At 34.8% G+C, this 25,080-nt stretch overlaps 2 protein-coding genes across 3 annotated transcripts; both read right to left on the reverse strand.

The window, feature by feature from the left end:
• Positions 1-12,787: 12,787 nt before the first annotated feature.
• Positions 12,788-13,537, reverse strand: LOC129881844 (PRA1 family protein D-like). The gene has a single exon (XM_055955952.1). The coding sequence runs from the start codon at positions 13,461-13,463 to the stop codon at positions 12,957-12,959; it is 507 nt and encodes a 168-aa protein (XP_055811927.1). The 5' UTR covers positions 13,464-13,537; the 3' UTR covers positions 12,788-12,956.
• Positions 13,538-14,537: 1,000 nt separating this feature from the next.
• LOC129883090 (phosphatidate cytidylyltransferase 1-like) lies at positions 14,538-24,865 on the reverse strand. 2 transcript variants are annotated; one of them, XM_055957659.1, is made up of 12 exons: positions 24,765-24,865; positions 23,797-23,915; positions 22,993-23,246; positions 19,333-19,484; positions 18,965-19,106; positions 18,330-18,486; positions 17,017-17,064; positions 16,841-16,927; positions 15,875-16,003; positions 15,721-15,777; positions 15,050-15,133; positions 14,538-14,935 (listed from the first exon to the last, which is right to left on the reverse strand). In XM_055957659.1, the coding sequence occupies exons 2-12, from the start codon at positions 23,869-23,871 to the stop codon at positions 14,846-14,848; spliced, it is 1,275 nt and encodes a 424-aa protein (XP_055813634.1). In that variant the 5' UTR covers positions 23,872-23,915; positions 24,765-24,865; the 3' UTR covers positions 14,538-14,845. The 2 variants fall into 2 exon arrangements, with proteins under 2 accessions (XP_055813634.1, XP_055813635.1); XM_055957660.1 differs by having other exon boundaries at positions 23,797-23,925; positions 24,765-24,864.
• Between the last annotated feature and the right edge of the window lie 215 nt (positions 24,866-25,080).

Genomic DNA, 25,080 nt, shown 5'->3' on the forward strand with positions numbered 1-25,080 from the left:
TTTTTTAAGTCAACAAAAAATTATTAAATTTTTCAGTAAGGTGATGTGACATCTTTCTATGGCCTCATAATTAAAAGTGATTTCAATTATGATCCATTAATTTCTTGATTTCCTCATAATTAAAAGTGATTTCACAGGAAGTTTTAGAGATATATGAATGGTGAAATCATTAGGAAAGTTATTATTAGGCTGAATCTTACTTTTTAAAATATTAAGGATGATTTTGGATTTCTTATATAACATTAGAAGAGATTTTTGGGAGAAAATTTCTTCTTTAAAATAAAGATCAGTATTAAAATTTCTAAATCGACATTCAATTAAAACTTTAAATGTAGTACTCCTACTCACTCTCAACTTTTGCCTTTTATGATATTTTTCTCAATTATTCTTTCTTTTATATAGAAAAAAAGCTTAAATATGCATCGAATTTTGAGACTAGACGTATTTATGTCATTTGTTAATAGTTGAGCTCAATCATGTCATTGATGTTACAGAAAAAATGCATTCATGTCATTATTTTTTACGGTCAGATTTGATGATTTTGTAAAATTATTTTTCCACGTTGCCTCTTATTAGAGGTCCACATTACCAAATTAAACCAATCAAATATAATTAAAAATTAAAATCTGATCCATTAACACCATATCCGACCCACCCTATCTCATTTTTCTTTTATTTATTGATAACTCCATTAGTGGAGCTTTGACAAGAAGAAAAGAGAAAGAAACGAGGAAAGAAGAGGAAGAAGAAGAAGAGAAGTGCAGAGGTTAGGGCAGAATGTATAGAGGAAGAAGAGAGGAGAAGAGTGTAGAGAGAAATAGTAAAGTTGTAGAGAGAGGAAAATATCAGAGAATGTGTGTATCACCTTAAGTCCAAAAAGTGTTACACCCTTATATACTCACACTTGTATAGTGTGATGTATTTATGTATTTGTACACTTTACAATGTAACTACTTCTAACAATCTATAACAACCTTCTAACTACTTCTAACCACCTCTAACTCACTCTTAACCATAATGGTTTGCTAACTCTAAGCTATAGTTAACACTTCTCCTCAAGCTCATGGTTTGAAGAGATTCATAACTCCAAGATTGTTCAGCAGTTGTTGATGTTGAGTTTTACCTAAACTCTTTGTAAGTATATCAGCTAGCTGGTCCTTTGCATTTATAAAGCTAGTTTTCAGCATTACTTGGCATATCCTTTCTCTTACAAAATGACAGTCTATGTCAATATGTTTGGTCCTTTCATGAAAAATGGGATTTGCAGCAATTTGGATTGCACCTTTGCTGTCACAGATCATATTAACAGGTAATTCAATGTGAACTCCCAGCTCTTTGAACAAACTTACTAGCCAAGTGATCTTAGCTGCACAATTGGTCATGCTTCTAAACTCAGCTTCTGCTCAGCTTCTGGACACTGTCTCTTGTTTCTTTGATTTCCAAGAGATTAGTGCTCCACCAAACTTCACTAGGTATCCAGTGACTGATCTTTTTATTTCTAGACAAGATCTCCAGTCTGAGTCACAGTAGGCAGTGAGTGCATTTGTATCTTTAGATGGCATTAACAGCCCAAGGCCTGGAACTTTCTTGAGATATCTGACAACTCTAAATGCTGATTACATGTGTGATTCTTTAGGATTGTGCATATACTGGCTCAGTACCTGGACTGGGAAGGCTATATCAGGTCTGGTCATGGTGAGGTACAAGAGTCTTCCCACAAGTCTTTGGTACCTTTCAGGTTGCTGCAGTATCTGATCATCAACTCTGTTTTCATATGAAATGTATTCATTATACTTCACTGATGTAAGCTTCTTATTCTGCTTTAATGGTGTCCCTGTAGGCTTAGCTCCTCCTAGGCCACATTCATCAATCAGTTCCAGGGCATATTTCCTCTGAGACATATGAATTCCTTGACTGGATCTAGCACACTCAATACCTAGGAAGAACTTCATCTCACCTAAGTTTTTCATTTTGAATTACTTTTGTAGATCTCTTTGTGTATCCTCTACTAGACCTGTGTTGCTACCAGTGACCAACAAGTCATCCACATACACTAGCATAATAAGTATATCCCTATCAACTTGTCTGGTGAACAAAGAGTAGTCATGATGACTTTGATGAAATCCCAACTTTAACAAGGACTCGGCCAGCTTCAAGTTCCACTGCCTAGGGGGTTTGTTTGAGTCCATACAGAGACTTATAGAGTTTGCATACCTTAGTGTTGGACTCTTCCTGTCTAGCAAACCCATCAGGTATAGTCATGTACACTTCCTCCAATAAATCCCCATTGAGAAAGGTATTGTGGACATCCACTTGATAGATAAACTACCCCCTAGAGGCAGCAAGGGCTACAACTGCTCTCACAATAACCATTTTAGCAACTGGATTGAAGGTTTTACTATAGTCTAATCCTTCTTGTTGGTTAAACCCTTTGGCCACCAGTCTAGCTTTCAGTCTTTCAACCTCACCTGTGGATTTATATTTGACCTTTTACATCCACTTACAACCAATAGGTCTCTTGCCAGGTGGTAAATCAACCAAGAACCAGGTATGATTAGCTTCTAAAGCATCAATTTCCAACTGCATGGCTTAAACCCATTGAGGATCAAGAGAGTCATCTTTATAGGATGTGGGTTCAGTGATAGCTGAGTATGCAGCTAGACAAAAGCTGTAAGATAGAGAGAGATAAGCATAAGAAATGTGATCAGTAACGGAAAAAGAGCAAGAGTCGCCTACAGGGGTGGTAATAAAGTCTTGAAGCCAAGATAGAGGCTTACTAGCTCTGGAGGATTTTTTGGAAGGAACAGGAGCAGGAGGGGGCATAGAAATATCAGGTGAGGTAGTGGGAATAAATAGAAGCTGAGGCTGAGAGTGCTCAGGAGGTTCTACAGGAGAAGAAGGTGGTTGGATGAGATTTGAGTTGAGATGTGTAGGAGGTAAAGTGGAGGAGTCCAGAAGTGTGAGAACTGGAAATATGTGATTAGAAAAGACTTGTACATCCTTGAAAGGAAAGATATCCTCTTTGAACACAGCATGCCTATTAACAAAAAAGGGCTTAGAGTGCAGATCATACAACAGGTAGCCTTTTTTTGAAGAGGAGCAGCCCATAAGAACAGCTGGTATAGCTCTAGGAGAAAAATTGTCAAGAATATGTGGGCATGTATCATAGCAAAGACAGTCAAAGACTTTAATATGTGCTAAGGAGGGAGGATGCAAATAGAGCAGCTCAAATGGGGTCCTAAACTGAAGCAGTTTTGAGGGAATTTTGTTGAGAAGGTAAACTGCAATGGTGACACATTCACCCCAAAATCTTAAGAGAACAGAGGATTAGAACCTTAGTGCCCTGTCTATCTCCAAGATAGTTCTATGCTTTCTCTCAGCAACACCATTTTATTGAGGAGTATATACACAAGTACTCTAATGGAGGATTCCAAGGGTAGACAGCATAGTCTGAAATGCAACACTGAAGAACACACTTCCATTATCAGTTCTCAGAGTCTTAACAGTTGTGGAGAATAAATTGTGAACCTGTGTAAAAAAGTCTCTTAAAACCACAATTGCATCTGACTTAGAAGCTATAAGAAAAAACCAAGTAAATCTGGAGTAATCATCTACCACAGTCACAAAATACTTCTTCCCATCATGAGTAGGTACCTTGTAGGGCCCCCAAATATCACAATGAACCAGCTCAAATACAAGATTTAAAACATGAGAACTTACAGGAAAGTGAAGTTTAGTTTGCTTAGCAAGTGGGTAAACTGTACAAGTAGAGTGCTTATTCTATAAAACCCCAATACTGGAGGATTTCTTTATTATATCTACAGGTACATGACCTAGTCTTAGAAGCCATAGAGAAACTGATGCAGGACTACCAACTGAGGTGACACTACTCCTTGTGGAGAGAGTAGGAGCTACATTTGGGGACTGAGCTATAGAACCATTGACTGCAACCTTTAGGACACCTTCCTTCAGAATGTAGAGCCCTTGATCCTCTTTATCAATCCCTTTGACCTGACCACTGAAGAGATCCTGAAAAACACAGAAGTCAGGAAAGAAAGTTGCCATACAGTTGAGTTCTTTGGTGAGTTGTGATACAGAAAGAAGATTGCACTTGAAGTTAGGGACAAATAGGACATTGCCAATAAGTTGATTACCAAGAATATGTGTACTACCAACATGTGAGACTGACACAACATTTCCAGTGGGTAAAAGTACTTGTCTCCTCTCAGATTGTGGTACTGTGTGACAATTATTTAGCAGCTCAGTCTTAGAAGTCATATGATTTGTGGCTTCAGTATCAATTATCCAGCTTTTATCTGCATATTTAGATACTAAAGCAGATAGAGCACTACATGCAGTAGTTGCTTTAGCCGAGTGTTCTCCTCTATTTTCACCTTCTTTGGCCAGCATCTACAGGATCTGATGGTACTGATCCTGTGTGAAGAAGGTTGTAGGTGCAGATGTGTCAACAGTAGGTTGTGAACCTGTAAACTGAGTAACCTCAGCCTGATTAGCATATGAATTGGAATTGGAGTGTTCCCTCTTCTTCTTTGACTTCCATCCAACTGGATAGCCTTTCACTTTAAAGCATTGTTCCTTAGAGTGTCCCATGTAACCACAAACCTCACATACAAGAAGTGGCTTCTGGAATTTTGATGGCTTGTATTGGTTGTTATAGTGTCCTCTTCCTGAGTTACCATCACCTCCTGGTTGATGGCCAAAGCTACCACCCTGATTAGGACCACCTCCACCTTTTTTACTGAATAGAGCAGTGCTTTCAATAATTCTAGAGGTAACATTCTCATGACCTATACTTGCCAGGTTTCTTTGGCTTTCATGATCTACTATCAGAGAGTAAGCTTTGTTTAGGCTGGAAATTGGAGTCTACATCAATATCTGACCTCTAACAGCTGAATATGACTCATTTAGTCCCATAAGAAACTCAAGCAATCTCTGGTATTCAAAGTGCTCTTGGAACCTTTTTGATCTAGCACAAGAACAACTTGGGCATGACATGATAGAATCAAACGCATTCCACAGCCCTCTTAGATGATTATAGTACTCTGTAACTGTCATAGTTCCTTGAGTGAGACTATGAATTTCCTTATGCAGTTGGAACACATGTGCACCATTAGTTTTGTCGAATCTCTCTTTCAGATCACTCCATACCTTATGCGCATCACCAGCATAGATAATACTACTCAATAATCTAGGTGTAACATCATTCATTATCCAGGACAATACTACAGCATTGCATTTTTCCCATATATCAAACATCTCAGGTGCAAACTGAGACTTAGGGAACCTTCCATCAATAAAACCAAGTTTCCCCTTACCTAGGAGTCCAATACGCATGGATCTACTCCAGACTGCATAATTCTCGGAGCCGGTAAGCCGGAGGGAGATTAGAGAGCTACCTGTAGTGTCATTAGGATGGAGATATAGAGGATGATTGTGACCTTAATTGGAGATCCATAGCTGGTTGGTCCAACAGTTGCATGTGTTGTGTTCAAGTTCACATCGCCAGTTTCCAGAGATCCTGAGGTGGCTTCAGTTGTGTATATCTTTATTGACAGCTTAGAGTCTAGATTGTCGGTTGACTGCCTCTTCTAGGTTAACGGATCCCTCAATTTTTTTTGAACGAGAACTCACACACTTGTCTTCTAGCCTAAGATCCTTGTAGGCTCTGATACCATGATAACTCCATTAGTGGAGCTTTGACATGAAGAGAAGAGAAAGAAACGAGGAAAGAAGAGGAAGAAAAAGAAGAGAAGTGCAGAGGTTAGGGTAGAATGTACAAAGGAAGAAGAGAGGAGAAGAGTGTAGAGAGAAAGAGTAAAGTTGTAGAGAGAGGAAAATATCAGAGAATGTGTGTATCACCTTAAGTCCAAAAACTGTTACACCCTTATATACTCACACTTGTATAGTGTAATGTATTTATGTATTTGTACACTTTACAATGTAACTACTTCTAACAATCTATAACAACCTTCTAACTACTTCTAACCACCTATACCAAACTTCTAACCACCTCTAACTCACTCTTAACTATGATAGCTTGCCAACTCTAAGCTATAGTTAACATTTATCCCCCAGACTACTTCATCAGCTATATTTGATATACTTTATGCATGTATTCATTTGATACAACTAATTCAATCTTGTCACAATTAAAATTCCTACATGAAAAAAAAAGCCACTTATCAATTCCATCTCATCTCAATTTAAACTCATTTGGATGATCTACTAGTGCCACCGTTACAATAAACTCAATTAAATCAAATATATCTAAATTTACTTATCTAAAATAATTTATTTATTTATTTTAGATCAGCAAACTTAGATATATTTGATATAATTGAGTATGCTGTAATAGTGACAACTCTGAATCATCTAAAAGAGTTTAAATTGAGAAGGGATGGAATTAGTGAGTTGTTTTTTTTTCATATAGGGGTTTTGGCATGTGACTATCCTTTTAGGTGGGTTGGGTATAGCAAATTCTCATACCAAATAATCGTATAATGGTGATGCCTAATTCAATTTATGCGCACATTAACTAATTTACAAGATGATATGATCCATGCTGTTTATCTTTTTTATATATTGTTTATATTATAATTTAATTTAAGGCGAGGATTTAGGCATAGAATGCGTGCATTAATTAAAGATGAAAACTACATTATTCTTATTCTTTACGATTTATAAAATATCCTTTTAAATACTTTTAAAAAAAATCAATTTTCATTATACTAAACCATGTTTCTCATATTTCAATGAACATGTGTAAACTTGTAATGTAATGATTAAACGTTAGTTTTGAGACTTACAATAGTTCTCCTCGACGGAAGTGTATCGTCTGCAGTAACCACGACTTGAATCACTAGTTGTTAGAACTCTTCACTTGACCGGATGAATCTCCTAGTTCCCCAGCCTAAAATCATTTGGTGTTGTAGAAATAACTAACTATAGCCGTTCTCTAAATGATTTAGAATTGTTTTTTTAACTCGCGTAATGATGTTTATATAGACTGAATTAGGATTTAGGGTAACATTGACTAATGGACCGACTCATTTCGTTAGCACCTCGTATGGGTGTATAAGGCCCAAAAATATATTTTTTTCTAACAACAAAACTAATGTCGTATCAACTTTAAAAATCATGAGACTTGCACTTGAAATTTCAAAATTTCTCCTCTAAATATCATTTTTCTTTAAATCAACCTCAGATTGCTCCACATAACAGTAGGATCGTTCATCCTTTCACCTCTGCAAAATTGACAATATTTTGATGGTAAAGGGTAGGGTAGCACGATCCTACTATTAGATCGGTCAAATATGCTTTCAGATAAACATAAATCTCATATTGTGCAAGTCACGTATTTTATATTTGTCTTTTCTAAAATTCTTTTTTTTTCAAATATTCCTTCTTCTTTTTTATAGCAGTGATATTTGTTGAAAAAAATTAGTGTTATCTCAAAAGAGAATGTCCATCATGATTTGAAAAATATTCTTTTAAATTTTTATTTCAATTCTTACTTATTATTTTGGTAAAATATTTTATCTTACATTTAATACGATCAAACTAGTCTTTAGCTACCATTTAGAGCGACACTTGTATAAACAAGACACTACTATATATGGAGACATGAATATAGAATTCTTCAAAGTTATGAGTTTTGTCTTTGCCCTTTTGAAGTTTCTTTATTCAATTATTCCTTTTTTATAATAATGATGCATGATTCAGTTTTTTTTATGCTTCAATTATTTTATCATATATATAATATTATTTACGTTATTTACCATTTCTATATGTTATTTTCCTATGATTTAATTGAAGACAAGGATTTAGATTCACAACACGTATTTTAAGGTAAGAAAAAACTACATACACGATCATTTACTATTTATGAACATGAATTTCTTTGTGCAAGTCATGTGTATTGTCTTTTACTCTTTTTTTTGTTGAAGATTTTCTAGTTATTCATATCTTTTTATTACAATATGTTTGATTCACATTTCCCCCTTCAATTATTTTACAGAGTATATAACACTATCCATGAGGTTTACCTTTCTTATATTATATTCTTTAATGTATTAATTAAATACGAGAATTACACAACACATACTTTAAAGTAAAAAAGTAGATAATTATTTTTTTTTTTTTCTTTATAGGTAGATTGGAGAGACTCAAGAGAGTATTTGAACACTTGCAAATTATGAATTCTCATGTACTTAGTCATAAAATATCTCTGTCTTGAATAATAATATAAATTAACAATAAGCATGAAAGTATTAGCACATTATATATATATATATCATGAATCAATCAAGAATTGACACGTCAACTATTTTATTTCATAAGAGCTATGAATAATTAACTTTCTCGATAAAAATTTCTATACGTAATACATATAATTTTTCCTCGTTTTTCATTATAATCGAGTCTTTTAACAAAAATGTGTAGCATATGCATTGTTTATATATCAATCAAAATTTGATTGTGATATTCATTTCTCAAACATTTCTAAGAACGTGAAATAAATAAATTGATAAAAAAATAATAATTATTGCATATATCAATCAATCACCAGTTTTCATGTTATAGGAGTTATAACCAAAACATCCTCAAAATATACACAAAACATTTGAATTACAACATTTATAAGGTATTACTCTAAACAATAATCATCCAATTATTTCTGAAATTATATATAGCACTCTCATACTTGATTTAACTATTGACAAACTAACATCATATAATTATTTTTCAAATTATGGGACTTGCATGTAAAATTTTAAAGCTTCCATCTAAATATCATTATTTTTTAAATCAACCCCACTTTTTTCACATAATAGTGGAATCTTGCCATCTCTTTGTCACAAGCAAAATCGATTATATTTTAATTATGAAGAGATGACACGATTATACTAGCACAATTATATATAATTGTACGATAAATTTTGTTTTCTCCTTGAACTAGTAACAAATAGATAATCGATATGAATGCCACTTGAAATCATGTACCTTTTTATCACCACCATTTTTGGACTTTTCTTTAATTATAATTCTTTTTTTTTATAACAGTAACATCTCATTCTATTCTCGTGCACTTTGATTATATTATCGATAATTAATGATTATATCTCGTTAGCACATTACACAGCCCACGTGATTTACGCTGCTTATATTTTATTTTTTTGTCCTTTATTTAAAGACGAGGATTTGAAAGGCGTGAGAAGGAATATACTCTCGTAAAATATCCTTTTTAATTATTTTTTTTCATTTTTCTTTATGCTACCTTGAACAAGTGGAGAGAGTTGGGTAAAAGACTTGATAATTATGAATTTTCATGTAACCAAGTCATAAATTACTTATACGATGAATTTTACTATTAACGTTGAGCATGAAATAAACAAATTAGTTACACGCTTTATTGTTTATGATGAAACCAATCAAGGAGTGACACATCGACAATTCGTGTCATGAGCACTTTGATTAGCTAGTGACAAAATTTTCCATACATATGCATGCCATTTCTTGTATATATAAATTTATTTCTTTTTTCTTTCCTTCAATTGTACTACCGAGTCATTTAATAAAGAGGTTTATCATATGTTATTGTTTGTTTGTTATCAACCAATCACACACACATGAGATTTTGAATATTACATCCCTAATGTATTCCTCACTACCAATCCTTGTTATTTTAAAAGTGAGAGTTTAAAAAGTGAACTCTCATACTTTAGTTTATCGTCATTACAAAACTAACGCCATATGGCAAAAATCACGAGACTTGCGCATGAAATTTTATTGTTCCCCCAAAACGATATTTCTCTTCAAAGGTAGTGGTGTTTTACCATCCCTCTGGGCTCTGGCCACCACCAATGAAACGAACTATATTTTGGTGGCGAAAGGGTGGCACAACAGAATGAAGATCTACTTCATTTGGTGTTGGAGGCAAAATTTGCACCAAAGATGTTCTAACATCTATTACACATATATATACTTTAAAATAATTTAGCTTTTGTATATGTAGAATAATTTTCTTACAAACAAGGTTCGGATGAAGCTCTTATGTCCCTCTAGCTCCGTCCATGATTCCAACAACCATAAAAGGAGAAATAAGATTCTTATTCTCCTTTACTGTTCTTTTGTTTATTAGTGAAAAGAAACTCCTAATTTAAGCAGATCTCATATGAACCTTCATGTACAAATCAAACATCCAAGCACCTCTAAGGTTATGATGCAAATTTTAGCAAATGTTTCAATTTCTATTAACACAACAGCTTTACTTCAGTTACAAGGTTTTTTTATGTCTTTACCCATTTTATGCAACTAATATAACAGCTATAATTTAGCAAGACAGACATGGGTCTTCTGTTATTTAAACTTTGTTCTTCATTAAGAAATCAAAATCCATGGTGACACAGCAAATTAGCTAAAAGTAGCATCAAGTTGAGAGGTTTTTGCATCTTGATGAGTTTAAAAAGGTTCTTTACCTATCCCATTGAAAGAATTAAAAAAGACGAGAATAAGCAACTGAAAGAACAAGTTCAAAGACGAACCATTCATATAGAAAGACTAGAGACCAGAGTCAGATACAAAACGAGTGCATTTAACCTGGGGAAGTTTTTAACACGAGAACAAGCTACAAATAAAGAGAATTTATCAACAGGAAACAAAGAATCAACTTTGCAAGATTGAGGATGCAAGAGATCAAGAATAGGACAAAATGTAGTCGATACCAGACAACTTTTGTAAAAGAATTACCTTACCCAACAAAGCAAGTGAGGATGGGCCGATGAAGAGAGATATTTGGGATCCAGATGTTCTGATTTGAGGTAGAATGAATAGGGATTTCTAGGAATAAAAGTTAATTATGTATTGATACTAAATGACCTTGAGGACTGCAGGGTCTGTGCCTTGTCAATGAGGCACGATGCAAGCCTTGGGGCACTTTCAATTGCCTCACCCAGGGGCAGCCCCTTTGAAGGTGAACTATATGTGTCTGAATGAACTCAATGAACAAATTTAACCTCCTCCTGTCTCCAAATCAAGATATGCTTCCAGCAGGTTACCATTTAACGTCAGCGCCTTCACAGATACAGAGGGAGGGTTGAGGGAGGAAATAGATGGAGAAAGGATCAACGAGAATTTGAACCTAGAAGCCAAGAGAAACTGTTGGTTTCTGCTCAACTCATTCTTAGTCTACAGTGTTTAAGGTCTCAACCAGGCCGGAAATAAATGCAGATAGAATGAAAAAAGAATTTGAACCTAGAAGGCAAATGGAATGCCGATTTCCACTCCAACTCATGCTAAAAGCTATAGTCCTAGAGGTTCTTAGCCAAACTTAAAACAGCGCATATGTTGGCGCTATAAGAATAGAGCTACTAAAAGAACAGGCAAGAGGAAGCAGAATCATACGCATGTGTACTGTTTCCTAAACAAGAGAAGCAAAATTAGAATTCCCGAGTGTCTTCATCTTCCGTTCTTGCAGTCCCGTTAAACACAAGATAGTCTGATATACTATTTCTTTAACACAATTTGTGAAATGTGAAAAAGAAGAATCACGAACTAGCATAACATAGAAATATATATCCTCTATTTCTACTGAAAAACAAAATCAGTGGTTTTTTTATATTGAAACTAATATCCTCCTATTAGTGTTTATGGGTACATCAGTTGAAACAAATATCCACCTATAGATGATCACTATCAACAATAGGCAAGAAAAAAGCACAATCAGTTTTACCCTAATTTCTTCAAGCATTGTAATTATAGTCTTGTGTCTTGCTGCTAATATTCATGCATTGAAACATTCAGCTATTTATTGTCTACAATGTCATATTTTGTGGTAAAATTAAAGTAAACCTTGCTCCATTTTTCTGAATTGTAAAACAACCAAGCTTATAGAACCAATGTGACAATCAGAGTTACCTAGAACTGGAAATAAACCTACAATTCCATCTTACTCCAAATCAACCAACACAAAACTGCTAGTCAACCAAGCTTTGACAACTAAACAATCACTCGTATCCATGTCATGCACCAGAAAAACAACAGAAGCAGTTCACTTTCACTGCCCATGCAACTATTACTTCCAATCCAAACTAACTTCTCACAGCTGATCTTGTTAAATTATGTTAACTACCTCATCTAAAGCTTAAACTATTAGAAAGAAGACATTTTTACTTACGTATTTATTTTGGACTGCAATACCGCTCCTAACATGCACGCATAATTTTTTCTTGGACCAAGCACATGGAAACATTTGACACCGACTGTTTAATTGTTTGAACTACCTCACCTAATTATGGATGGGTCGTATTCATTTATTTATTTTACGTCTGCAACCTATATCTAGCACAAAACAATCATTATACAAAATATGAGAAACATTATCATTTTATTTCCCAATAGAGAATCCAACTACATCAAGAAAAGATGAAAAGCCTCAATCTTTTCATCCATTCAACTCTCCGCAATCCAAAGTTTCAACTACCAATTTCATCATTTAAACGATACTAATTACACTAACCAACTCAAATTTTCAATAAACTCAACCATATAGTTTTAAAAAAACTGAATCAGCCTTGAAATTCAAACAATAGTATAATTCCCTCGTGGTTCTAGTATTCACCATCTCAAATCATTAATGGCAATGAAGCTATCACTTCCAATCTAAACTAAGTTTCACAATGATCCCTAGCACATAAGAGTCACTTAGCAAGTACAAAACATTACCACCTTATTTCCTAACAAAGGAGAATATTCAACTACATCAACGAAAATAAAATCCGCAATTTTTCATATATTCAAATCACAGCATTTCGAGAACTTCACCAAAACCAATTTCATCAATTCAACAATACTAGTTACAGTAATCAACTCAAGTTTTTCCTACAATTCAACCACATTCCTATAAGAAAAAAAAATTACCTACATCAATCATGAAATCAAACGATAGAATAATTTCCTCTCGGACTCTCCGATAGCAAAGAACCATATGGCGAATCCTCCTGATCTTCGGGAGCCCTAAGTGCACCGTGAACACACAGAATCACAATTCCAAAGCCAATTGAAACGACGATGTTCATCCAAATTTTAGCAACCAGCAACGCAACAAGAGTTACCAAAGTCAAAAACCCTAACACTAACTTATCATCGATATCGAAACCGAACAGCTCCAAAGGTTCATTACGGGAGAAGTAGAGGTAAATCCAACCGGAGAAGATGATAAGGAACAACACGAGTGAAATTGGCCGAATAATTAAGGAGATTAATAGGATAGAGAGGATGATTAACAAGTAATTACCGGAGAAATAGCGGAGGTTTTTGTTGATCCGATATGTTGCGTCGGAGACTGAGATTGGGAGGCTGAGGGCGGCGGTATCGATGAATAACGGCCACGGTCGGACGGTGACGGCGGCGACTGCCCCGGCGTCCGGTGGAGGAGAAGACATCGGAAAGTTCAATTTATTTTTCGGATCGGAAATGGAGGCTGGAGCTGATTCGGTAAATGAGGAATATGAACAAGTAATTGGGTTTATAGGTAGAAACTCGGATTTATGATTTTTCTACTGTGTTCAGTTGTACCCCAAATATATTGCTAAATATTGATTCAGAACCTAAACTTTCAATAAAAGGTCCAAAATAGTCCAATATCTTTAGAATTAGACTAAAAATCAAAGTTTGAAAATATATAATATAAAGAAGGCTTCAAAAACTTTTGATAGCCAAATGTGTTAAAACTTTATCCTATTTTAGATTGACTAGTCAAAGGTTCATTTTTTGACAATATAAACGAGAATTGACGAATTTTATATTTTAGAATTAAAAGGAGATAGAGAATTATTTGTTATTATTATACGATGAGACTTTCACAACCGTCCAACAATCTCAATAGTGGAAATAAATCATAAATTTTGACAAATCTCGCAAGTTGATAGTTTATGCGTTTGGTTGAATTAGAAAAATGTCGAAGGGGTCGAATGATACTTTCCCTTACTATGAATAGTGCTAAAATTGGACAATATATGCAGTCAAATTACTCTCTTCGTAAAATTTGTGATTTAAAATAAATAATAAATGTCCTCCAAGATGACTCAGTTAATTTGGAGGATGGTTATACACACGGACAATTCAAGATCGATCCCCTCTAAATCCCTTCTAAGTCGAGCCTGTCGCATAGGACTTGCCTAATGCGATTTACATCTCCTATGTAATTTGCACACTATTACACAGTGGGAGTTTACCCAGTGCACATAAAATGCTCACCCGAAGGACAGAAGTTGTGGCAGAAGTTGTAGCGGATGCAAGTTATCCTAGGGTTCCAAAAAAAAATCATAAATATTTATGTGGCTATAAATTATTTTATTAAAAATAAAGTGGGCATTTCAAATTAATTATTACTAAATATAAAAATGTGTCGTTCTTTTTAGGACTGATTAAAAGAAAAGTGAGTAATATAAATTGGGACGAAGGGAGAATATGAATAGTGCAGAAGTTTTGGCATGTCTCCTTTTACACGAGAAAGATAAGTAAATAAATGAACCAATTTCATAAGCTAAAAGAAGCAAAACTTGTGAACTGTATGCATCTTTTTTGAATCAATCATTTACAAGTCTTAATTTTATGTCATAAAACTATCTAGCTTTATGCAGTTTCATATACTTTGGCCAATACAGTAGGGATGGACTGAACTACTAAAGAATATAACAACAAAGAACACTGTACAATGCGTGAAAAGCCGCGAGCGGCGACGCTAAACAAAAAAGGAAGACATATACAAGATATGCTTATCTAAAAGCTACAATAATCATACAAGCTTGCTTATCTGATGTCCTCAGGATTCTCCAAACATCTTGTCCTGGATGATCTGCCCAAGTTTCGAGTACAGAACTTGCTGCTCCTCAAAGGTCAGGTTCATTATTATCTAACGTCGTTTAGAGTAAGTATATCAGCTATAAATAGGAATTTACTGGACTAAAATGTAAGTTCAGCTATAAATAGGAATTTACTGGACTAAAATGTAAGTTGAGACGCGTACCTGATCCAAGATCATCTCAACTGACAAGTTCTGAGGTGCCACAAAAGACTGATGATAGATATATGCGAAAACAGCCATCACCATCTGCATGAACATGTACACATAAGAAGATATTACAAACTGATAGTTCAGATAACTAGCAGAAAGCACTACTAATAGGTCAGAATAGGAGCAGGAGAAATTGATCAGTCTGAGGAAACACTAATCGTATAACAAGGTACATTAGAACATCAGGATGCAACTTTTTTTTCCTTTTTCCTTTTATGGCATTGATTTTCCTCCTTTTGGACCCCTTTAACACCTCCACCCCAACCCCCACCACAACAATATGTTCTTGAATTAACTTACATGCCCAAGTTTATGACGCCATGAAGTGAAAGAAACTGGGAAGAGAATGAGACTTCATATCTCCCCAAAATAGAAAAAAGGGCAGCTGGGTGCATTAAGCTCCCGCTATGCACAGGGTTCAAGAAGGGCTGGACTACAAGGGTCTAATGTATACAGCCTTACCCTGCATTTTTGCAAGAGGCTGATTCCACAACTCGAACCCATGACCTCTTGGTCACACGGCAACAACTTTATCGGTTAGGCTCCCCTTCCTCTCCTCCAAATAGCAGTCCATAAATTGTGTCCGACAATGTGTATAGAGAGCCATACTTCGTTTAACTCACCTGACAATCCATTCTATCTGTCATGCCACCATGTCCAGGTATACTATCACCAAAATCCTACAGCACAAAAGAAAAAAAAGAACTTTACAAATACAACATAGTATTAACGATCCCACTATGGAACCTATAAAACAAGAAGGAATAATTATTTAACCTTGATATTGAAGGCCCTCTTAAATCCACTAGCAAAAAAGCCTCCAAAAGGCGCTATGATTGATGCAAACAAGCCAAGCCACACGGCATGCCATTGCACAGGCAAAATAGAGATCTCTCTCCAAGGAAACTGCAGTAGCAAGAATTAGTGAAGGACCAAAGTTTATAAAGCCAATGTTCGTTAAAGTAATAAGGATTTGAAACGACTTCAGAAAGCTGAATATTAACACAAGCATAAAAATAACTTGATTTCTTAATTTTTTTTATAAAAGGTGAATCATAGGATAATATAATGTCGAGTGCTAGGACAATCAAGAAAAACCACTAGCAGTTGTACCTCATGAACCTGTATTATTCAAACACATCACTAAGAAAAAACACTTCTATTTCAAGACTCCATACTCTTAAGAAATTTTGCGTTTGGACAATATCTGGTTGAAGTTGAAAAAGAGTATTTTTGTTAGGACATGGATTGGAAAAAAGTTAAAGCCTTGAACTAGTGAGTGAAAACCATTATATCACTTGAAATACTCTTCTCAAACCAGTTTTCCAACTTCAAATTCTCTATTTCAAGTTGAAGTTGAGATAATTTACCAAAATGTAAAACAAATATTGATTTTAAAATAATATTTCAAGTTGTAGGTGAAATAGTAAAATAAATTTTATGGCTAATGGGGAAATTATCATCCATAGGATGCAAAACAGGACACAGATGATTTATTAATTATTTCGAACCAGCTTCAACATAATTTGAGAAAGAGAACAATGCCTAAACCAACACTCCATCCTCCAAGAGGTAAGGAAAAAGCTTGATAAACCAACAATAGTTGGAAGGGGGAAGGAGATAGCACATCACTTGAAAAGATACAAGGTTCTACCAAAGTCACTAGAATAGTAAAATATGCAAGTAGTGACTAAGCAAAAGAGAAACCTTCAAAAAGTCCAGGTTTGACGAAAATTCACTTACCCATGAAGGAAACCGCTCTGGTACAGTAAAATAATCTGGTTTAAACAGTGGACCAGGATCACAATCAATCCACCCAGTTGATAAATCCTGCATTAACCAATATGGAATTTATGCTTTCCAAAACTCAGGAGAAAATCTGCAAGCCAATTGGGAGAGACATTAACCTAAAATATTACCTTCCTAGGACATGTTAGCCATCTGAAGCGACCAAATATATTGGCAAGCTGCACATTGGCACATAGCAGAAAGTAATTAGCAGAAAATGAAAAAAGCATGCATCCTTCTCAAATCACTGTTGAAGACAAACCTTTAATAGGTGCGGGGAAAACAAGTGAATGGGAGAGAATACATATATAATTTGATGACAACACAATACAAGACATACGATTCATATGCTATAGCAAGAGAGACTAAATACTAACACGTAACACTATCTCTAACATTTTAACTCATTCACACTAACATAACCCTCAAAATCAAGGTGAGAAAACCAACTTTGAGTTAACTTATTCCAAACAGAAAAAGCAAATAGTTGTTTGAATAGTTGGTTGCAGGTGAACTTGCCCAGAAATTCTCAAAGAAGTCCTAATCACCAGAATCTCGCTGGGAAGTCTGGTCATCAGAATCACTCTGAAAATATTGTTTTCATAACAATATCCGAAAGGGCTATATCAAGGCTGTGCCTGAAAATGTTACCAAGAAGGGATGCACTGACACCAGAACAATTACCGCAAATAAGGGTGGTGCTAAGTCCAAGAAAAGAGGCAAGAATATTAAGTTATAGAGGAGAAGAAACAAGCTGATTGAACCGACAGTATAACTCTATTCGCTGATAGGCAAAACCTACTTATGTCTCTTCCGACATAATATAGGCTCTTGATATCACAACAACAACATACCCAGTGTGATACCACAAGTGGAGTCTGTGGAGGGTAGGGTGTGCATGACATCCCCTACCTTGTGTAAGGTAGAGAAGTTGTTTCCAAGGAGGGAAAAATAAGCAGAAACAATAGACAGAAGACACCCATTAATGGGTGTGAGGTACTCTCCACGTCTTATACTTAAATAAAATTATAACATTAGTAGAAATGCCTATGTTTTTTTCTTCTTCTGGCGGGAAAAATATGAAACTGAATAAATGGATTATTCATTCAAATTTCAGTTTGAAACTCATATAATTAACCTGTTTTTCTTTTGACCGATGAAACTAACTTAACAGAAATAAGTAGCAGTTAGCACTAACTCAACATTACAACAACCTCACATTCTAACAGTTATATAGACAAATATTTGCAGAACCCAGAACTAATTTGAGTATGAGAGCATGTTGTATTTAGATAGATATCTTTTTTAACAGGTACATAACAGGTATATTGATGTAGAGTTTATCTTGATAAGCCGGCATAACGTACGAATAGGACCAATTTGCACTGTCATCAATTCAAACTAGAGACAAATTCACTAATTCCCAAAATACACAGCCACTCACCAGAAATGCGGAGATAATGGTTGTTACTGATGCCCCAATAAAGCCCTCCCAAGTTTTCTTTGGAGACAACTTGATCAAAGGAGTTTTTCCAAAGAAGAATCCAAATATATAAGCAGCTATATCATTGATGACAATCAGTGATGCTGGAAGAAGGAACCTGCATTAAAGTAACCCTTTATTTGAAATTCTACATCCATGTCAAATTTTGTTGCACTATTTCAATTTAACAGACCAAAAAAGATGGAAATAAGAAGTGGAAGAAGTTCCATATCCCTGTTAAATTTTGTTGCAAGATTCAGCGAAGAGAAAAAACCCAGAAGAAATAATGTAACACAAACTTGTGAAAGTGGCCTAAAAAGATGTGGTATTGTCTGTCAATTCCCATAAACATAAAAGAAGCCCTGTATCTTTCGACTAGTCATATGCATGTTAAGGAAAGAAAATAAAACCTGAAGTTGGCCACACCATGATTACTAGCCAAAAAAGAGAACAACAACAATTAGAAGAAGTGGAGGGCAGAGTAGAGGCTCCAAAGATAGTTTCAGCAGCAAAATAACATAAAGTTTCGACAAGTAAAAGACAAAAGATATAGAAAATCTATTCAGAAGGGAAGAAATAGATTTAAGCTGTCTTACCAGAAAATTCCCTCGAAAATATTGGCTACTGTGAAAGAGGACTGAGTAAACACCACAATCAGAATCATATGGGTCCAAGCGTACTGGCCAAATTGATACTTGTACCTCCTCTTCTTCAGCGTCAGAATGAACCACATAAAACCTGATTTCAAATTAGTGAACACAGTAAAACTCAACCAGCGAAACAGGTAGTAATTCAGCAGTCAGTATCACAAAATCATGCATCTAATGAAAAAATAAGGCAGGAAAAATTTAGCAGGACAACACTACACTGAAATTTGTAATTGGATATGTCATGGGTGTTGTAAAATGGAAAAGTGATTGTCGATTTAGAACATTAAATCAAAGAGCACGATAAAAGTACGAACCTGCAATATACAAGAAATAACACGTGACCATGTGATACTTGATTAATTTGCTAACAAGCTTGTATAAAAATTTGTCAGAAGTAACTGTGTTGACAAGCCTCTGGCTTAGGATGCGTCCATATACAAACAGCATTGCTGTAAAGAAAAAGTGCCTGGAGACAATAGCAGAATAAGAAAAAACAGAAAAAAGAACCTGTAAACACGATGATATTGTATCAATCTAGTAAAATAAGTTCCCAAGCTTCTCAGACTACATTGTACATATATAATTATATATATCACTAGTGAAGGCACTCAACAGAGGAAACCACTTTAGGGTAGCTAGATTTTGTTGGAAGGGCGGTCAGTCAGGCGTACCTTCTCCATGAACTTTTGTACATCCAAATTCAAGAAAACTGCATTCAGGCAAATTTGGATAATAATCACACTTCTCATTTTCCTTAAATTGCAAGTATACAAATGGATATACCAATCTTATTGAAGCTTTAGAGTAAGTAGCACTTGTATAGATGTTCCTTTTCTTCCATTTACTGCATAACTCTCTGGTGCCCTCAAGCTGACAAACTCAGAGAAGCATATGTGATCTTAGCTATAATCTGTTGACAAATTTTTCTTCCCTTTCCATCCACCAACAGACCTTATCTATACTTTTTTCTGAAATACTTAACAGACTTTGCCTATATACCTCTCAATCAATTCCTATTCCCTTCTAGGTACAAATAAGTTCCTTTCTCCCTTCTGAAATTGTGTTTTAGTTTCAGTTCTTCCCTATGATGCCACTATCTACTAGTTTAAATCATAGGATGATTAAGTTGAAACAGAACCTTTCACGGCCTTTGCTGGGCTTCACATCAACTTCTCAAAGAGTTCTCCTTTCGGTAAATCAGGTTGCAAACATTCACTAACTAGCTAGCGTCCTACAGGACAACATTCGTTCTCTTCCCAAGATATATCTAGGATTACCTTCGGCGAGGAAAACACAAATCCATCACTATCTGGAATGGGATAGTCGATAAGATGGAGAAAAAAAATCGGCAAATTTGAAGTGGCAGTACCTATCTTTAGGGGAAAGAGCCACTCTTAATCAGTGTTCTTGTTGTTCTTCACACCTATACCATATTTCTCTTTCCTTCACTTGTGCCAATCTTAAAGCGTGTTAACAAGTTGAGAAGAGATCTCCTATGGAACCGAAACAAATATGGCAGCTCTTTATGTCTCGGCAAGTGGGACAATGCTATCAAAAAAAAGAACAGGATTCTTGGGATTAAGAAATTGAAGTGCCATAATGGAAATTTTATTTTGAAATGGCATTGGAAATTCAACAGGGAGAACATGTGGAGAAGATTATCGATTGAGAAGTTCAGATTGTGTAATCCTTGGCACAAAAGAGTCAATAGCACCTCATGGCATGGGTGTTTGGAAGCATATTCGTTCTTATAGAGGCAAATTCACTGAAAATTGTGGTTTTCTACTTGGCAATGGCTGGAAAATTAGATTTTGGAAGGATACTTGGTTGGGTTTCTCATCTGTCAAAGATCAGTATCATGATATCTCTAGTATTTCTTCTCTTTACAATGCCATGATAGCTGATTTTTCCACTTCACTAGATTGGATCTCTACCCCAGAAGGAATTTAAATGATTATAATATAAAAGGAAGTAATTTGTTAACATTGCTCAGCAACTTCGCTCAAGATCAACAGAAATCAGATTACTTCATTTTGAGAGAAATCTAGACACATACTTTTGATCTCAGCTACTAGGGAGGCATTCCTCCCCCAGAACAACCTGCACAAGAGAAGCTTTCAGGTTTGCAGTCGATGCCGTCTATGTCAAAACCACTCTGGAGATGCCATAAACTTTTTTCACTACGAGGTCAGTTTTCAGCTCTGGAGTATATTTATTGCTGCACTTGGCATATGCCAGATAATACAAACTTGAGAGCTTCGTTCATGTTGGAACAGCAACGGACTCAACAAAAAATCCCTTGAAATTTGGAATACCATACCACAAGTTATTTGGAATATAGCCTGGACAGAAAGGAATAGCAGCAATTTTTGAAGGAAACAAGAAATAAATTTTTAGCCTTAAGTTCAGAGCTTTTTCTTCGGTAACTTTTTGGTGCAACCTGGGTTTTTTTGTAAAGGACGTAGATGCCATGTAGGGTACAATCGACAAATTGCATGTGACTATGTTTTGATGCACAAGCTTAGTGTTGATCCTTCTTCAATAGACGTCCTTACAAAAAGTTTTAAGAGTTGAAACTAAGACTCGGGTCAGACGGACGTTGGAGATCACATTTTGACTGTGTTCTTGGTTGGAGTAGACACACTAAAGCTTCTGTCACTAATGTTAATTTTGCCGGCACTTTCACATGAATCCCTTTACATTTAATATTTCAAGAAATGTATCAAAGTTCATCACTCCATTTCCTAAATCTTGTTAGAGATTTTTATCAGCATTTCAACATTATTTCACCTAGCATCACAATGATTGTAGTTAATCCGGATTCCAAGAAAAGCTTATTGTATTCCACAAGAATAACACTTAAGCCTACAGATAGATGTTTATTTAACCAAAGCTTATTTGATTCCACAGAGAAATAGCACTTTAGCATAAGAACAGATGTTTAGTTTATTGTAATACATACATTATAAATGTTATAAATGTGTTGTGCGTGTAAGGATCCTTTAATTCCAGAAGTACATGAAAGAAAAAACAAATAAGAAAAAGGAAAAACTAAACAAAAAGACAAACTTAGTAATCGAGTTCCAACAAATGTTTTAGTTCATCTAGACTATACAAAAGTTAATTTGATATGTCTACCTAGCAATGTAGCAGTGACTATCAAAGTTTTCAATAAATAAAACAACTCATAGTACAAATAATTGAGGTATATGCTGAAGCTATAGAGCCATTGATTGTATACTTTATTTAATTAAAACTTAACCTCTATGGACCTGATACTCAAGTTTCATTTTTTTGATATAGCTGATACTCAAGTTTCATATATTAATCAACTGCATTTTTAGATTTCTCAGATTAGTAAGGCAACATTTTTGTCACAACCTGGAGTACCTATTACCTGAGGTCTCGAAAATGATAGTTCTTACAGTGTAAAAGGCCGATATTTTTTACACAGAGAAGAATTAACTCAGAGGTTCAAAGTACTTGCATAGCTTTAATTTCATGTAATAAAGTCTGAATAAACCAAAAAGGATATATTGAGATTTTAAAGATTGTGCAAAACAGTGTACACAAGATCTTCAAAATTCCTAGATATCTACGGGAAATTGAAAAAAAAAATTGAGACAAGGATACCTTCCACTTCCACCAACAACAGGTACCACGTAACTCTGTCACCAAGGCTAGAACAGTAGAAATCACCTAGTGTTTTATGTTTACTAGGAATTGAACTCGAGACTTCATGATGCTCAATCCACTTCATTGACCACTATGCCACACTCTAGGGTGCCACCCACTATGAAAATTGTCTTAGAAGAAGTAAAATATGGAACAAATACTATATGGACTTCAGAAGAAGTCCAATGTCAAAAGAAATTTTGCGGGATAATAAATACAAGAATGACTTTTTGATAAGGTAAATACAAGTATGAGCAATGATTTTTTGATAAGGTAAATACAAGTATGATTTTGCTCACCAGTTTAATAGCCTGAAACCAGGAAGTTGCTTGTCTTCATGCGCTTTCCTAAGTAGATTGAACAACTCCTTTGCCATAAAGATTTGTATGACTACTACCATGGCCCAAATATATAGATGTCCCATGTAAATGATGAAAGCAAAACCACCTATCATCCAGAGAGTTGAATATAGACGGATCAACATTGACTTATACTTGTTCCTATCGTCAACAAGCATATGAGCTCCATTTACTTTGACAACCTCTCCAGGGACCTGAAATTTCAGGAAGAGGGAGAACAAGAACTTCAGAAATCATTCAGACCCATAGCATCTACAAGATTCCGAACCAAAACCTAGTATTTTTTATTTCAACTTCAGACACTGATTCTGTTTTGAGACATTCCAACATGTTTGACAGCAGATAAGTTTATTTTATAGTTTATACCACTTTCACAATTTTAAAGAATTGAAATATTTAAACTATTCAAATTATAAAGGTTAATGAGATGTTTCTCCATGACTCTTACCAAACAAATTTTGGACCACGACTTCATTAATTTTTTTTCACTACTACTAATACAATACAAAAAATCAAGTTAATATCATAAACACACTATTCATTAATACCATAATATAAAATGGAACAGCAGAAGTAATACACTACTTTTGTCAAAAGGCACATCAACTCTCTATGCCATTCCATTCCCGCTGTACTCTTTCATTTTCATATTAATGTGACTAAAACCCACTAGGAGCAACCAGGAAAAACGAAGAAGAAAATGGAGTCAGCCACTAAAAAACACTGAAAGAAAATGTAAGTCACCTCATGTGATCCTCTGCGACGACGTAATCGCGGCGAAAGTGTTCCTGAAGCACCAGAATTACTATCCTTTTGCATAGCTTCACTATCAAATCCTTACTCCACTACTAATGCATGAATACCTAAAACCACCTAGAAAATTTTAATTTTAAAAAATAAATAAATAGAAGCTAAAGTAGTATAATTAACCAAATGCAATTCAGTCATAAACAATTATTGATTGGATAGGTACAGTCAATCCATTCTAAATAGAAAAAAAAAATAAAAAAAAACATTCCCGTTTCGGGGTGTATAACGCCACGGAGCGATTCAGGCATCTATCCTATTGTATTGAGGCAATTGAAAGATCAGAATTTCTCCTTGCTGCTCAAGCGGGAAATTCAAACTAATTCATGGGATATACCAAGAACAATATATAAATTAAGGATATACACCAAGCTCAACAACAACAACAACATACCCAATGTAATGCCACAAGTGGGGGGTATGGGGAGGGTAGAGGTACGAGGCTCGAGAATACAAATACACAACATAATTTCAGTTACACCATTGAAATTTGCAGCTCTGTTAAAGAACTGCACATTAAATACAAAGTAGGTGCATTGACAACTGAAAGTTCAAACCTTTATGAACCCCACACAAGAAAATCAATAAATTTTTCAAGAATTCATGAACCCTAATCAAAACAAGTAGCAAAACACTCAAACATAGCAAAAATATTGAATCTTGATTACCAAAAGCAACATTTTTTGACAGTTTCAATCAACAAATAGCAACAAAATTGAATCTTGATTATCAAAAGCAACACTTTTGACAGTTTCAATCAACAAATAGCAACAAAATACTGTTTCTTCAACCATAAAAAAGAACATTTTTTTTAAAAAAAAATAAGTCTAAGAAAAAGCAATCAGTGGCAAAAAACACAGCCAATTAACATATAAACATATTAGTAAAAACTACATAGATCGAACCTGTGTTTGCGTGGCAGCAAAATATGAACTCCCAGAGTAAGGGAATTGAGGACTTTCTTTTTTTTTTTTGCTACATTTGGATTATAACAAGAGAATTGAAACCCAACCTCTTGAATATTCCTGATTTTTATGGGCTTAAAACAATACTTACTTAAAAAGTGTGAGTATGTTTGAATGAACTTATTTTTAAGTAATTTATAAATTGTAAAATATTTATAAGTTAAAAAAAATAAATAGATGCAGTTCAACTTATTTTTTATTTATTTATAAGCTGTTTTTAACTTATAACCTGCTTAAAATAAATTCATCCAAACAA

Source organism: Solanum dulcamara, chromosome 3 (genome assembly GCF_947179165.1).
Source record: "Solanum dulcamara chromosome 3, daSolDulc1.2, whole genome shotgun sequence".
Taxonomy (NCBI): Eukaryota; Viridiplantae; Streptophyta; class Magnoliopsida; order Solanales; family Solanaceae; genus Solanum; species Solanum dulcamara.

Bases quoted from the DNA above. Each gene is read 5' to 3' on its own strand.
- LOC129883090 (XM_055957659.1), bottom strand. From the start codon at position 23,871: ATGCAAAAGGATAGTAATTCTGGTGCTTCAGGAACACTTTCGCCGCGA. The intron at 19,107-19,332 runs GTTCGTACTTTT...ATTTGAAATCAG, and splicing joins TTATTTCTTGTATATTGCAG to GTTTTATGTGGTTCATTCTG. The intron at 15,134-15,720 runs GTGAGTTAAACG...ATGTTCATGCAG, and splicing joins CAGATAGAATGGATTGTCAG to ATGGTGATGGCTGTTTTCGC.
- LOC129881844 (XM_055955952.1), bottom strand. From the start codon at position 13,463: ATGTCTTCTCCTCCACCGGACGCCGGGGCAGTCGCCGCCGTCACCGTC.